This window comes from Chanos chanos, chromosome 4, assembly GCF_902362185.1.
Source record: "Chanos chanos chromosome 4, fChaCha1.1, whole genome shotgun sequence".
NCBI lineage: Eukaryota > Metazoa > Chordata > Actinopteri > Gonorynchiformes > Chanidae > Chanos > Chanos chanos.
The window spans coordinates 18,457,565-18,473,480 of record NC_044498.1 but is presented as its reverse complement, the minus strand read 5'-3'; the positions used below and the strand labels follow the sequence as shown (position 1 = coordinate 18,473,480).

Here is a 15,916-nt window from a genome sequence, read left to right as displayed (position 1 = left end):
ACGCTAACAGGACAAGGTGAAATGCCACATCAGACATTAGCATCACAGACACTAGCATCTCTTGTTGACCTCCTAGTTCATTTTAGTCTATGGGAATATAAGTCTGTGTCTTTGCCTTCCGAGTTCACCTCCTTGTTTATTTCTTGGTTCAACACCAGGGGGATATTTCAGAAAGTAGGTTTAGTTAACTTAGAGAAAGTAGTAAACCTAAAAGAAGAGCCCTATGGCTTTATTTTGCTAGGAGAATGAAGCCACAGGACTCTTTTATTAGGAGGTTTACTACTGACTCTAAGTTAACTAACTCTGAGTTTTCACTAAACCTGCTTTCTGAAATACCCCCCAGGCAATTTCTCCTGGTATTTGGATATTCTATCATTAGTACTCATTAATACATTTTCTCTTCAAAGATTGGACGGGCACTCTGAAACTGCAGCTTTCCCTTGTGGTATGAGGACATTTGTGGTTGTTAATTCTGGTTGTCTTCCTGTGGCCTTTATTCAGACAATCTCATCTGCAAAGAATGAAAAGAAATTTATGAAAATATTTGGTCTGTCACATTTCCCTTGTTTATGTTATTGTTTGAAACCGTGTCCAAACATGCATTATCAAAACATTGCTCAATCACTAGTAGAGTTTGGTCAGATTCTCCTGTTTAATAGAGTGTCAAAATATAAAATAATCTCTATCATATCAAAAGTTTTTCCCCAACAAATAACCTAATTTAATCATTTTTGTTTCTGTCGTTGAAGCTGCGTTCTAAAATTAATTCAAAAGTCCTTCAGGCAAAATTCCTGGATGTCTCTAGAAAGAGTGAAACTCTATTTCCCAACAGTCTGGTTGTTTGTGACAGAGGTGGATAGCAGCAGTAGCAGCAGCAGTGGGACTGGAAACTAATTGCATGTGAGGCTATCTTATCTTCTTTAGTCTGAAACCATTTACATATGCTGTTCTTTTTTCTTTTTTTTTTAATAGTGCCTGTTTTTTATTTGTACTTGTTTGAAAAACCTGCTTCAAACAGCTCTATGACCACTCTCACAAGCTGTGCAAATAATTACCTGCCAACTCATCATTCCAAAAATTCTTCTAATATGTTTCTAATTTTTTTTTTTTTTATAGTTTGTGGGCTGAGAAATAGTTGTGTAATAGTTTGTATATACGTGTTTGGTTACCCCCAAGGAATTCATTATTTTATTCCAGAAATATTTGAGGTGCACATTGACTTAATTAGTCTGAGATTTACTGGGGCTTATATTCAGTCTTTTTGAATGTATTTAGCATGAATGTCATAGTTTTGACGCAGTAACAGTGAACTTTATATTTTTGCTTTTTAATAAAACAATAGTGCGTTAAATATGTACCAATTTCAAATTTTGGAATTCATACTATATGTTGTCAGGTTTTATATGAATTAAATTTTTCCAAGTCCAAGTTTTCCAAAATTTTAAAAAATAATAATTATTGAAAAAAGAGCAACGATTCTACGGCCCTCTGGGCTCCTCAGCCTGCAGGCTTGTGCAGGGACCACCAGCAGTAGAGGAGGAACATATTATGACTCTGTTTTTACTGTTAACTGCAGTGACTTTTTGTTGTGACTTTTTGTGGTCCTGGGTATGGTCAGACACTACTTAAGAGTCCATGATGTTGTAGCACAGGTCTGTATCAAACACAAGATTCTGTTTGTACATCACTAAAACACATATTTGCATTTTCAGACAGGGATGTTCCGAGAGTGTGAGTGCAGTTTGCCTCCTGACGCTCTTTACAGAAGTATAGAGTAACAGAACAGAAAGCCCTTGTGAGCACAAAGAACCGTGTATTGCAGAATTAATCATTGCTAGGATCCTACAGATTGCTTGCTGTATCTGACAAATCTGTATTGTTCTCTATTTTTATCTCATAATGTTTTGCTTTGGTGCTGTCCTTTAGAGAGGACGTGCTGCTAATTTAAAATTTATCTTGGATATATGCATAATTGAGGCAAATTCTTTTTTCTTTTTTTTTTTAATTAGTTTTTGACTTTGTTATAAAATTAATTGCCTGCCCACCTGAGAGCAGTGACATTTTATGAAAGGGGCATGTTTTCACTGTACGTCCTAAAATGAAGAATTATTAGATTGTCAGTCAAATGAAGCCCTCTTGTCTGTTATCAGAGTAAGCACTGGTCTTGAAGAATGTATGTTACCATTGCTGTCTTGACTGTCCAATCACATTAATGCTTATCGTATATCCTCAGCTGACACACCCATACCACTCAGCCTAGAACATGGAAAGAAAATATGAGAACAATACCACAATGCAATCAAAAACAAACAAATAATCGAAACTTTCAACCACATATAGGAAACCACATCTTTTTCACTTACTTCATGAAACCATTTGACTAGTCCTTACAGTTGTAAAAACTTAAAGTGAGCGGCAAACTCTCTGATGTCTTCCATAATTTATTAGTGGTTTATAATTCTCACAGATAGTAAACAGAATTTATGGCTCCGGAATACTTTCTCTTATGTTGATAAATATCCATTTATTCTATTTGGTAACTGTTTCCTTTGTTTTATTCCTTGGAAACTGTCCCCAACAAACCAGACTGCATTTTAGTCATTCAGACTTGTACCAGTACTTTGAGTCTGCAACATATCTCACTGAGTTGTTTGGATTTGTGTGTGTGTGTGTGTGTGTGTGTGTGTGTTTTTTTTTTTTTTTTTTAATTTCCATAACTAGAAGGAGGTGTGCTAGAAGCATACATTGTTTTGTCCCAAATGTCTTTTTTCTCACCCCAGGCCAAAGTTGTCAGTAATGCCCATTCATTAATAATTTACCCTTCCCAGCTATGGAATTGCCATCAGGGGACTCAAGGGCCACTCTAGTGGAGAAACCCCTTCACAGGGTCCTGAGAAGAGGCCAGACAGGAATGGTACAAAATAAGAGACAACTCCTAAACCCTAAGTCAGCTCCAGTCCTGTGAAACGAGGAAGGGTTTTGCAGAAACTGAAAAACAAAATTACAAAAATCTCAATACGTCAGTGAAGACATACCCAGAATGCCTGTCCTTGAGTTATAATGAGAGAAATATTACACCTATATGCTGTTAGGTGCATATAATTGTGTGTTCATTTGATTTACTCTGGATTGTGTTTAAGTCAAGCAGAAAGACCTGAGAGGGTTGGCTGTATTGGCTGCGTTGTCAGACTCATGGAAAAAGTACAATAAAAGATTGATTGCATTTCTCATGTTCAGTTACCTCTCAGGAAGGAAAAGCAAAGTGCCTTCTTAGCCACTTAGCAACTTGGGAAGAAACAAATGATTGTCACTGTGAGTAGGCAGTAGCTTCAACTTCGTAATCAAGTGAGTGCCTTGAATGAGCTACAAAGTGTTTGGTTGCAAAAAAAAAAAAAATGTTGTTCACAGACACTAGACAGACTGACTAAAATAACCAGAAACGTGACCATGCATATATAAAAGACACATACCAACATGTACTGGAGTTTTTGTGTTACTGGCTTCCAAATCCAGCAGTAGCATTGATGGTGTTTCTGGGTTAATGTTTAGTCTTCAGAGTGTTCTGACAACTTAGTGAATGCACATATTAGCTCTTAAGGTTAATTCAGTTTTTAAATATTTATTTAAATTATGCTTCTGGAACCCTTCTGAATTTAGCACATTTAAATTTTTCTATCAAAACTCACCAGCTGTCATTTCCTGTAGGCTTTTTCATAGAATGTCCAAGTTTAGCCTGCCCTCCCTTTCATAATTTTTTTTATATCCTTACATTGCCTTAGATTACCTTACTATATTTAGATCATCCATCAAATTTCCTAATGGAGATCATGTGAAGACTTACTCCAAACTCACATTTATGATTAACTATGGTTTGTCCTAGAGTGGCTGTCTGAGTTGTCACTGGCACTTTGTTCTCTACAGTTCCTCTAAGGATGCTTTGCTCCAATCTCTCAGTCTGTTTTGTCTTTGTGGGCTACAAAGGCTTGACTAGTAAAGCTGAGAGTATATGACAAGAGCAGCATGGTTTCAGATCCAGCAGTAGATTTAGTCAGAGGACTGAGAGAGTAGAGTTCTTTCAGATCTCGAAACAATTTAAATACCACACTGTAAATGCTAGGATAAGGACAATAGTTAGGATAGCTCAAAAAATTCTAACACAGTTTATTGTGTGAAAAAAAGCAACAAAACTCTCAAGTAAGGACTGAGTCTAACAGTTAAACTTCATTGAAAGGTAGAAATATTGTTGCTTAATTTTTTGAGACTGTCAGTCGGCTTATGTTCTATTTTTTTAAGTTTCCATGTTTTATTTGTGAGATAGTGAGTCATATAATATGTAGCAGGCTGCGCAATTTCCCAGAACTCCCGGGTAAAAAGCACATCTGTACTTAAAATCACAGTGGAAACTTTATTGTAAGGCAAAACAAAACAAAAAAAGGCACAGAGGTGCATTACAATTGGTAGCAGCTGGCCCCTCTACAGTAGTAACCAGCTACCCTTAAGCCCAACAGAGCAAACAAACCAGCCATTACTTGCACAGCAGGTATTTACTTTAATTAGCCAATGACAAATTGATACACTAGTTCAACCTACACACAGGTGGGTAGGAACAGGTAGGAAGCCAGAGATAAACAGAATTTGGGTGAATTATTAGGTCTGGAATTACATAGGACATGACTCAGTTAATTATTGCACTGTGTGTGGACCATGACTGAGGCCTGCCTGTGCCCTTCTGATGTAAGTGCCTCCTACATGTCAATAAATCACGTCATCAATTATCAGTATTAAAATATTATTACAGCACATCTCATGGTCTGTAATATTCTTACATATACACAGCTCCACTTAAATGAATTACAGAACACAAGCATATCAATCATCAGTATTCATAATGTACAAATTAATCTCATATACTGAAATTATACTCATTATTTCCACACTTGCAGACATGCAGCTTTCCCTAACTCCAGTTCCTATTAACAGTTTATGACAGGTCCACAGCCTACACACTGAAGCCCTTTATCCAATGTCTTCCGTCACATAATAAAATGCTATTTTCTTTATCCCAAAAATGTGTCTCCTTTGGACTCTGTGGAACTTATGCCTATATTTAATAATAAGATTTGATGTGCTCCCTTCTTTGCTCTGTTGGAAGCTTTCTGAACATCCCATTAGCTTCAGTTTCTGTCAGTGCACATCCCATTTGTCATTCCTGATGAAGCCATTTTCACTGGTGTCTTCAACATCTGCAACAGCAGTAGATATTGTTTTTATATTCATGGTTTTGATTGCTCGAGCAGACAGTCAGATATGAACAACTGTCAAACATCTGGTGTGTGAACTGAGATTGTGTGTATCAAATGCTGCATTGTTTGGTAATAAGGCTCTGTTTCTTCTCACCAATGACACCTTAATTGGTCACTTTTGTATTCCTGCTGTGTTCAGGCTTTCACTAACGCCTGATGGAAATGGAAACAATTTAAATCCAAAATGCAGAGTTTTCTCTGTGGAATATTTCACTGTGATTGTCCTCAATGATGCAATCTGTTCATCTGTGGGGGGGGAAAAACACTTGAGATGTGTCATCAAAAAAGGGAAAAGAGAAGAAAAACGTTGGCTTTAACAAGGGTGCTTTAACTGCTCTGTTCTGGATGTGTGATGACAGCGTAGACAGTTTGGTGGTAGGATTTAAGGGGATGCTGGAGATTTCAGTCAGACCCTGTCAGCTTTGCTTGGCGTCTCTTAAGAAGAGTATGTTTCCTTTCTGCGTGTTGCCTTGTTGAATGAGACGTCAGACATTTTTTTGGCCAACCTGAGTTCAGGAGACTAAATTATTTGGCTTCCAATACATCCTGGCCTGGTCCCTGGACAAAGCTGCTCATCACAGGAGAGATATGAAAGAATGTGTAGCAGAGCCTGGTATATGAAGAGCACTGAAGGAATAATATGGAAACAGCATGTAGTGTAAATTATTTTATAACTTTAGAATCTGTGATTGTAGTTAAACAGATACAGTTATAATGCTTCCTTGGGATATGTCATGGTCTACCAAATGCAAAAAACAACAACCAAAACAACAACATCATGTTTGTCATTTGTGTTCTCCCTTTGAGCTCAGGAGGTATATACTTCTTGTTCACACTCTACTGGTTTTGAGTGCTGCTCATTTAAATATATCTTGTTTTAATATATCCATCAGTTGTGCTGTCTTATCTCAAATGATAAATTTAGTCTTGCACAGGTCTCGAGCTGGTCAGCTGGTCACATCTCTTTGTGTAATAATTAAACCATTTTAAATAGACTTCACATCGTCTTTTGTCTGTTTTGGGATTTAATTTGGCGTATTAAGGCAATGCCAAGACAGGCTGTCTCCTCTCACACAGGGAGATATGGCCTTTCTGAAATGAGTATTCGTGCAGTCTGTCCCTTCTCTGGTTGTCTCCCGCTGCTTACAGGTTCATTAAACAGCCTAATGGAAGTTTCAGAGCCTCTGATCATTAAGCTGGTGAAGGTTCTGTGGCACGCCTTTGGTCAGTGAAGCGTTGCTTGACAGCTGACCAATAAAAAGCTGACCTTTTCTGAGACGCTGGCCAATTGAGCAGCTTGAATATGATGAATAGTGTTCTATGTTTATCAGCGGTTTACACTGTCTGTGTTCATTTATAGAGAACATGGGAAATGCCATCCATGTATCTATCTATCTATCTATCTATCTATCTATCTATCTATCTATCTATCTATCTATCTATCTATCTGTCTGTCTGTCTGTCTGTCTCGTGTGTTCTCGGTTTTGTTTGATACAGTTTTGGAATTACAAAGATATTAGTTTCACATGTCTTTCATGTTTTTTCTTTTTGTGTTTTTGGATTTCCTGTTGTCAGAAGCATGCTTTTACACAGCTATTGATTCAGCACAATGTGCAGTCAAATTATTACTCCCATATTAACATTTGTTGTTTAATAAGTTCAGACGAACCAAGCCTAGGCCTAAGAGAAAACCAAGAAAATGTGGCAACACATCAATGGTACTGCACTTGGAGTCTGACCTCTGACATCTATTGATGTACACTGTGTTATCAGGTTTATTCAGTGTTGAACTGAACACGACCAGCCCAGCTCAGTTTCACTAATTTGAACATTTCTTTCCCCTAATACACATATTGGCAGTGTTGATACCTGAATCAAACAGTGTTCAATAACCAAAGTTAGCCAGTTAGTAACATCCACTGATACATAATGTGCCCACACAATAGGTTGTGTCTGAAGTACATTAGCCACTGAGAAAATTCTGCTTAAACAGATGATTTCAGTCATTAAACACATGGTGGCTCCTTTATTGATGCTTTTTACTGAAACTAGTTCAGATCTGAGTAATAATCCCGTATTAGTCATGTTAACAGACAGTTACACATGCCAAAATGTTTAAAAAAAACTGTGAAAGTCATTAGTGAATCTAGCCTGTTGTATGGTGTAGGAAGCATAATTTAATTTCCTTTTCAGAGAGAATTTAAAACAGCACTCAGCTGTCAGTTGTGCAAGCACTCTCAAATCTAGGACTGAATTGTTGAAGGCAGTTCTCAAGAAACTACAAAGTTTCTTTTCTGAAGTTTGTCTGCTTTCATTAGGGCTGATATGGTCTGTGATATTGTTTACAAAACCATTAGAGGGGTTTGCTGTACATGGCGGAGTCTGAAAATTGTGAGCTTGACTGGTTTTAATGGGAATCCCTCTGTGCTGCGTGACAAAGTAATGATTCCTGATTCAGAGCTAATGTTTAAAACATGCCTGGTCGATCAGCATGCCTTAAAAGAAGTTGCCTGAATGAGAGGACATGGACACCCAATGTGGCCAAAAAACAGACTCTTTCACATCTGACATCATTGTGTCGTCACTGGTCACTGGACACATCTGTATCATGTATTCCAAAGGCTGTCAACTGAAATAAAACTAAACCGCACTAGATAGAGTGAGCACACCAAATGAGTACTTTCATTTTTGATTGATATAAGCATGTAAGTTGAGAATGGCTTGTTTTGTTTGGCTGAGGAGTCTTAATATATATTTCTGAAATGGGGCTTCCTTGGTTGATCTATCTAAAAAAAATTCCTGTCCAAATTCTCTGGGCACTCTCTACTTTGATAATCATGCCATGGGCTTGTCTGATATAAAAAGGAAACATCTTATTAAAAATACATGAGTCATAGGCTCCAGAGAATTTTTTTCTCATTTTTGTAAAGAACCATTGCTTTCTTCAATGTTTCAATGTTCCTTGTAATGTGTGTATGTATTCCAAGTTGCTCCATAATGCCACTGTAAGTGAGCCAAGAGTTGTTCCATAACACAGTCTCCTAATGTTGAATTCTATGCACAGTTTAGCATTGTGCGTTTTTCAGTGACAGCTCAATTGTAAGAAAGATCATTTTAACATTTGATGAGGAGGAAAATAGTTGCAGTCAAAAGTGACACTGCTAAAAAGAATTGAGTGTTTGCTTAGATCCCACTCTTGATAGATGATAGGATGGTTTCATAGTCTGCCACCCATTCTAATTACAAATTATCGGGTGGAAAAAAATACAATACACAAGAAAAGCAAATTGTGACATGTAGAGACATGTTGTACTGAGTCATTCATAAGCGCCTATGTATGGTCTTTCCCCCAGCTTTTGACACACCTTCTCATTACTGCAACTATATGACTGTATGACCTTATTCTGCTGTAGTTACAAAATCAAGTCTTTTAAAACTACACTACATCTGACATTACTAGGATGGATTGAATGCCAAGGTGCTTGTAAGTGCCTGAAACTGTATATATCCGTTAGTGCAGAGCCGTATTTTTCATTGTGGCAAATATTATCTATGCATTGTCAGTGAAATGGTGGATTAAGACATTTGAATAAATAACGGGAGTATGTCCGTGAGTGTCAATTTTTGTGTGCAACAGTAACTAAGATTGCAGCTAAGCAACAGGTCTGCCAGCAGAAGTTCTCACACACCTCGTGAGACTGGTTCTTTGTGAAAAAGTGTATTGACTGGTTCTCATACAGGGCTCCCTTCACCTTCAGAGCAGAGATGTTTTTTTCTGTTAATCAGGTGTTAAAATAAATGAACAGCATGTGTTTTCTGTCAGATTTGGTGCTCAGATAAGCACGCGCACACACACACACACACACACACAGACTTTGAGAGACAGAGGGAGAGAGAGAGAGAGAGAGAGATAGAGAGAGAGAGAGAGGGAGAGAGAGAGAGAATTTGTTGTCATGTAGCATTGAGCTCTGGCAGAAAACTATGAGGGTCCAGCCAGGTTCACATCCCCCATTGCCACAGCAACAAGACCCTGAGGCTTGCCTTCCCTGCTCTCCACAAAGCACCAGCATACTAATTAAATCTCTCACACTAGACTGAAGGTTTTAAGACAACCACTACCCCCTCCTCTCCTCTCCTCTCCTCTCCTCTCCTCTCCTCTCCTCTCCTCTCCTCTCCTCTCCTCTCCTCTCCTCCTTTCTTCTTTTCTCTTCCTCTTCTCTGATGGTGGGATGAATAGAAGGGAGCTGGACCCAACTTTTAACCCTCAGATAAAAGTGTTTTTTATTTAGAACACACAATGTTATTTTCTAGTTTCTTTCTGTCCTCAAATAGTTTTAGAAGCCTCTTGAGGCAGTGAAAGATTTTGTGTCTCACAATCATTTTTAAAACACCCTATAAGACTGAGAAGAATTGTTTTGTGTTCATGCATTGTGAGACATGCATTTTTACTTATTTTCACTTCAAAATTCATACTGATGCTGTAGTTATGATTGAAATGGACAAAAATAGAAATAAAAACAAAGGTATTCTCGCAGCAAGTTTAAGACTTAGCAGAGTAAGCTTAAAGATAATTACAGGAACTCTCAAAAACAATGCTGCTTTGCATGTAATGGAAACAATATCAGTGTTAATAGGTGAAAAATAACACTTAAACTCCAGCTTATTCCGTGTGGAACTCTAGGAAATTTTAAACAGGAGAATCAGTGCTTGCCAATGTGTCATGCTGGGTGTAGACCTTTCGCTCGTGTTGCACCCTGTTCCCGGGCGCAACAGTTTTTCGTTGTTCCTCGGTTTGTGCTCTCATCGACAAAACAAGCTCAGAGGTCCCTCAGTCACACAAAAATCAACGGGTTGTCATTTTGTGTCAGGCAAATTCAGTGGAATCATATTCGCCCATGTGAACAAGGACTTGGAGAGTCAACAGACTGTGATAGAAAAATACCCTTAGTGAGTCATTACCACTGAAACATGGATGGAGAGATATGATCGTTTAGGATTAAATGAATAAAAATGTTTTAACTTCAGTTGTCTCTAGAGAAATATCAGTGAAATATCAGCTTCTCCGTTTTTCTTTTGGCAAAGTTGGGGGTGATTTATTAGTGTGAGATGACGTTGCACTCGCGTTGAGTGAGGATAGGGAATGTGATTGATTGTCGTTTAAATCAGCAGTTTTCATGTTATTGATTACTCAGGCAATTGCCCCACACGCGTCCTGGCTTGTTTTGGTCGTCCCTCACTTCTCGTTCATGCTGATCTTGTGCATTTTGGTGCAGCAGTCCTGCTGAAATTGTTTTATCGTGCAAATATTTCACTACCTGATAGGTATTGTTTCTCCAATACCACTGATGCAAGGCTTTGGCACCTGAGGCTCGGAGCAGGAGGTAACACAGATGCACTGAGCCAACAATTCCAGTCCTCAAGGGTTGGATTCCCGCCGCTTTTTGACCTCAACACATAATCAAAGGCTGAATGTGGATTTCTGCCTATGAAACAGTTCTATAGATTCCTCAACCAATCAGAGACTGTTTGTGGATGGTTAAAACAAACTCCAACATCTCCTCTTGACTTAAAGTGGTGTACCCCTGCGTTAGGTGTTTCTGCCTTGCAGTGCCCCCTCATATTGGCGCTTTGATTTTGTATGTGTGATAAATATGAACAGGCTCATCTTTCTGTATAATGTACTTTACGTCTCACATATAAGAATCACGGTTAGCCAAGAGCACCATTTTTTCATGAACTGTTGACTTTTAAGTTTATTAGAGGCAAACAAATGAGCAGCCTGAGTAGGTGAAAAGTTGAGAGCAAATTATTTCCTCAGAAAAGTTCGGTATTAAGGCACCCAAAGGCTCAGCCAAAGAGTGATCTGTTTGGACGGCTTAGGACGAGGTGAGGACATTTATCACTGTGAGACAGCACAGAGAGACTCTTTGTTTGATTGGATAAATTAGTGGGAGCTAATTTGCTTCCGCTGCAAAATCCTTTGCAGTCTTTTGTTGTGTTAATTAGGCTGGAAGAACTGTTCTGTATGCCACATAGACATTGGACCAAGGCAAAAGAAAAAAGGATCATTGTTATGCATTACTTGTGCTTGAGAAGCTTTGTACTGCTTATATTTATGGTTAACTATGAACGAAGAACCGCTATCTGTGAATGTCTGCCTTGTATTGTCTTTGACTTGATGCAAAAAGCTATGCCCATAAAAACCTCAACCTCAAAACCATATCACGCCAACACTCCAAACTTATCATAATACTAGTACCTGGACAGGAAAGTGTATCTTTGGATTGAATGGCAAAAGTAATTTTCAATCAAGAATAACGTTGTCTTTGACCAATGACTAAAGACAGCAAGTCATACATTGAATGGATAATTTTTTTAACGATTAAATGTATGCAGACGCAGTTTCTGAATCATTAACACAGAATGTTTAGATGAGATGAGTTAGTCATTTATGGGACATGCTTTCTCCTTTTTCAGGTGCCTGTGAATGTGCATGTTTATTTGCATTTTGTGGTCTCTTTGGTTTAGAGTAGATCACAGTGAAAATGTGCCTGATCTGATGAAGACTGCATTCAAGTCTTTCTTTCCTTTTCCACCCGAGCAGCACCACACACTTTTTTAAAATTTTTTTTGATAAATACACACAATATTATTTCATACCGAAGGAGCCTTTTTCTTGCGCCTTCTTTTCAATTCAAATCCCAGTCCTCCGCCTGTGGCCTGTACCCCGCGACATTTCTCTGTATTTTGTATACATTTTATCCTTGTTTTCTCTTTAACAACTACCCCCAACACTGTTTAAGTGTGTCATAATTATTCAGTCTATTTCAGATAAATTGTGAAGTTTTTATCATGATTGAGTTGCTGTTCCTCAAGAATACAAACGATGGAAGTCATTTTCTTTTGATGCTAGTTCATTCATAATACCTGCCAGAGTGCAAATGGCCCTGTTCAACGTGTCCCTTCTGCTTCCAATGGAATTCACTTACGTACCAGTCACAGTGACAAACGCTTCTATTTTTTCCCAGGATGCCAGGGTCCGAGAGCAGCTGGATGTGGGGAACATGACTGTGAAATTGGAAAACCGTATGCTAACGGTAGTGAGTGGTCCAGATATGGTCAATATCACCTCCCTTAATTTCATGGCATTCCAGGAGGATGTTGCCAAGGTAACCACAGCATCTTGTTAACATCTTTAGGTCACAGTTTCATATGTGAACAGTTGCAAATCTAATTTTTAGAGATGAACATTAAGATGTTACATGCATGTTTTGTGCAGGAAATCAAAAGACAATGAATCTGAGGTTTCTTAAAAGGTTACTGTCTACACCAAACACAGAATTGCTCCATGCCTTGAGAGGCTATACAGGCTATACAAAACAGCTGATTAAATTTTATAATGATTTGGTATGACTGATTTGTTTGAACTGTTCAAAACAAATTAAAAGACTCCTATCACAATCATGTATTTCATAAAATCTGAACATTTCGCATTGTAATTTATCCTCTTACAGCCAACTAATTCACCAGCTGGCCATGCTTGTCCACCATGTTTGAACAATTTCAAGGAAATATTTAAAGAAATGCCAAACCTAATTCCAAATGACGTGAAATGTGGGCTTTTGGACCAATGAATCTGTGAAGGAGCAAATATCTGATTAGTAGGTAACTGATTGCTCCAGTTTTTCAGGACAGCTACAGTAACTAATCATCATGGCAGACTGTGCATATATTCAGTGGTAAAACAGAAACATGCTAATTGAAGTGTATGTGATGGTCCTTATCCAGCTGTCCGTCTGCTCCATTTATAAAGCATTTGTTTTGCCCCTTTCGGTGCTGATTGCAGCTGAATTTTTCTTTTTGCATATAGTGTGCACTTATGTCATGAACCATAAATACTTTGTTTTGTAAAAGGTAGTCAATGATTGAACAACAGAACCAATCCCCTAAGAATTTGGTGATGGTATCCATGTCACTAAAGACCTCTGTCACAAACCATCTGACTTATCATTGACTGCTCTGCTGAGCTTGAAGAAGCTTCATTGTAATCCTCAAAGGTCATGCACTACCACTTTATTTAAGGAGAGTCATTAGAGCTAACAGCTATTTACTGCTAAAGGAGAAAAGATCCCCTCAGAGATGCTTTGAGACCTAATAGCAGTCTGGGCTTGTTCACATGTTTACTACACAGCTTCTGTCTCTTTAGCAAGATGAATGGCCCTATAAACTGAATAACCACACAACTATTTCATATTGACTTTAGCCATGACATGACTGACTGTAAAAACCTAAAAAAGTCACCATACACACACACACACACACACACACACACGCACATATATATATATATATATATATATATATATATATATATATATATATATATATATATGCCTGGTAAAATTTATTTAAAAAAAAAATGATAAATTAAAAACTTGCCAGTCAAAATGTCCAGTAATACTCATACAATTGAGATGGCACTACGAAGTCATCTGGAAGAGGAGAGAGTGATGCGACTTATGCGCATTGCAAGCTGCAGAGACACATTGGGCACGTTTGATTTCAAGTTGCAGCAGAGGACTTTGCTGCAATGAAAAAAGGAGAAAATAAAATGTTACCTGGTAGCCCATAGGCTACATCCGATGCCATGTAGGCCTAGCCTTTTTTTAAAACAGGCTGCAGATGTTACAGGTTAGAGATGTTTCGTAATAGCCTACATTATAGCGGCTAATGTTGAGGTTTTGCTGAATCATTACTGTTCATTTTCCTTAATCATTTCTGTTTATTACATAGTCAAACTGATCTGAGGTCGTTGTCATTCTTTCACCAACCTAGGTGTACGTTACATTTGTGCTTGTAACATAGACTGTTATTGAAATCTGACCGGTAAGTTTCAAATTTGTCCAGTAAAATAAATTCTACCGGACACCAGACCAGCAAGGAAAAATCTTAGCGGAAACCCTGATATATGTATGCTCTTTTTGACCTAGTGTAATGCATTATCAGTTTTTTGAACTAAATGTTTATGGTGCATTCACTCCTATCTAGGAATGGGCTGAGGAGCTATTCAGTCTGGCATCCAACTTACTGGCCCAAAACATGTCCAGAGAGTCCTGTCTGGAGAAAGTGTGAGTGCCTGCCCTGATTTGTTGCATAGATATGTTTGTTCCTGATGTATGCCATAAACATGCTGAATTTATTCAATGTGCAGTTGCATATTTTACAAGGGACTGGACCATAATGACTTCCTCATACCTCCTGCTCATTCTACAAGGGAAATGTCAAATAAAACAATGTGGTACAACACATACAAGCAATGCAATCCTAACCATTAAAAAAAACACCATTTGCTTACTACTTGCTCCCAAGTCTGATCACTTATTTAAACAGGCTATAAACGAAATAGACCTCAAATTCTGCCAAGTTTTCGGGGATAGTTAACTCAACTTTAATTTGTTTGATTGATGAATTCACCCAGCACCATTTAACTGTGTTATCATATTCTTCAGTGTGTTTTTTGGCGTGGCGCAGGAGTTTGGCCAGATGTTTATTTCAGCATCAGTGATCAATCACTCCTACACATCTGTTAGCTCCACTGTCAGTCCCTTTACACACTTTCTGTGATTTTACCTGACAGACACAGTCCCTCAGTGACCTTCACTCATCTCTCCTGTTAAATAACCCATCACTGATATGTGTTCATAATCACCCCTTTCACTTACCTTCAGCAGTTAGGCACCAGCATGACACAACACGGTACTTAGCCACAGTCTAGTCAGCAGTGATGCAGAGTGGCGCATTACTCCCGCCGTCTTAGCAACCAAGACAGGGATCGTCTTTGGACGTGACAAACAGTGGGGCGGGTGGGCGGGAATGGGATGTGCTGCGGAAAGATAAAACTGTCACCACAGACCCCAGGGTTAACCATTACCTCGGTGACTTTGCCCCCAGCAGACAAAACGCACCCGAGAGGGCGGCTGCATAAAGGGCATCAATTATTAGTGAAAAGCCACTTATCGCTGAGTGCATAATGAGGGCTCCGGTTGCACGCTGTCTATTTTTAGAGCCATCATTAGATCAGTCCTCCATGCCAAGGCAAAGCATCCTAGGATGAGTATATAGCTATACGTGAAATGCAGATACCTGTCTGTGTAAGGCACACACGTACACACATGCACATATGTACAGGTGCACACACACACAAACACACACGCACACGCATTCATTTACAGACACACACACACACACACACACACTCAGAGGCGTTTATGTTTACATACATGTAGACCAAGGACAACATACAAGCCCACTAATTTCAGATCACGCACATAGATCTTTGGTGACGCACAGATAATGTTAGTCACACTGTTGACGGGAAAGTGAAATGAACACACAAACATGAACATGAATCCAGCTACATGTCTGTACCTTTATTTTCTGTCAGTGTGTAGCAGTAAAGGCTCTTTGCTCACACTGCATTAGACTACAAATGAATGCAACAATGAGCGAACTCTTGTGCCATTTTTTACGCAGGTACACCCGACTCATGCTTCAGCTCACCCCAGAGGGCAATATACCTGTAAAGAAGTGAGTATAAGGACTGAACTTAGACA

The 15,916-nt window shown here is 38.6% G+C and overlaps 1 protein-coding gene across 1 annotated transcript in view; it reads left to right on the top strand.

Moving 5' to 3' along the window:
- Positions 1-15,916, top strand: part of plcb1l (phospholipase C beta 1-like) — an 86,230-nt gene that overhangs the window by 33,639 nt on the left and 36,675 nt on the right. The window contains exons 4-6 of the mRNA XM_030771190.1: positions 12,332-12,472; positions 14,352-14,431; positions 15,837-15,890. Coding sequence (XP_030627050.1) covers positions 12,332-12,472; positions 14,352-14,431; positions 15,837-15,890 — 275 coding nt within the window. The remainder of the gene's footprint in view (positions 1-12,331; positions 12,473-14,351; positions 14,432-15,836; positions 15,891-15,916) is intronic.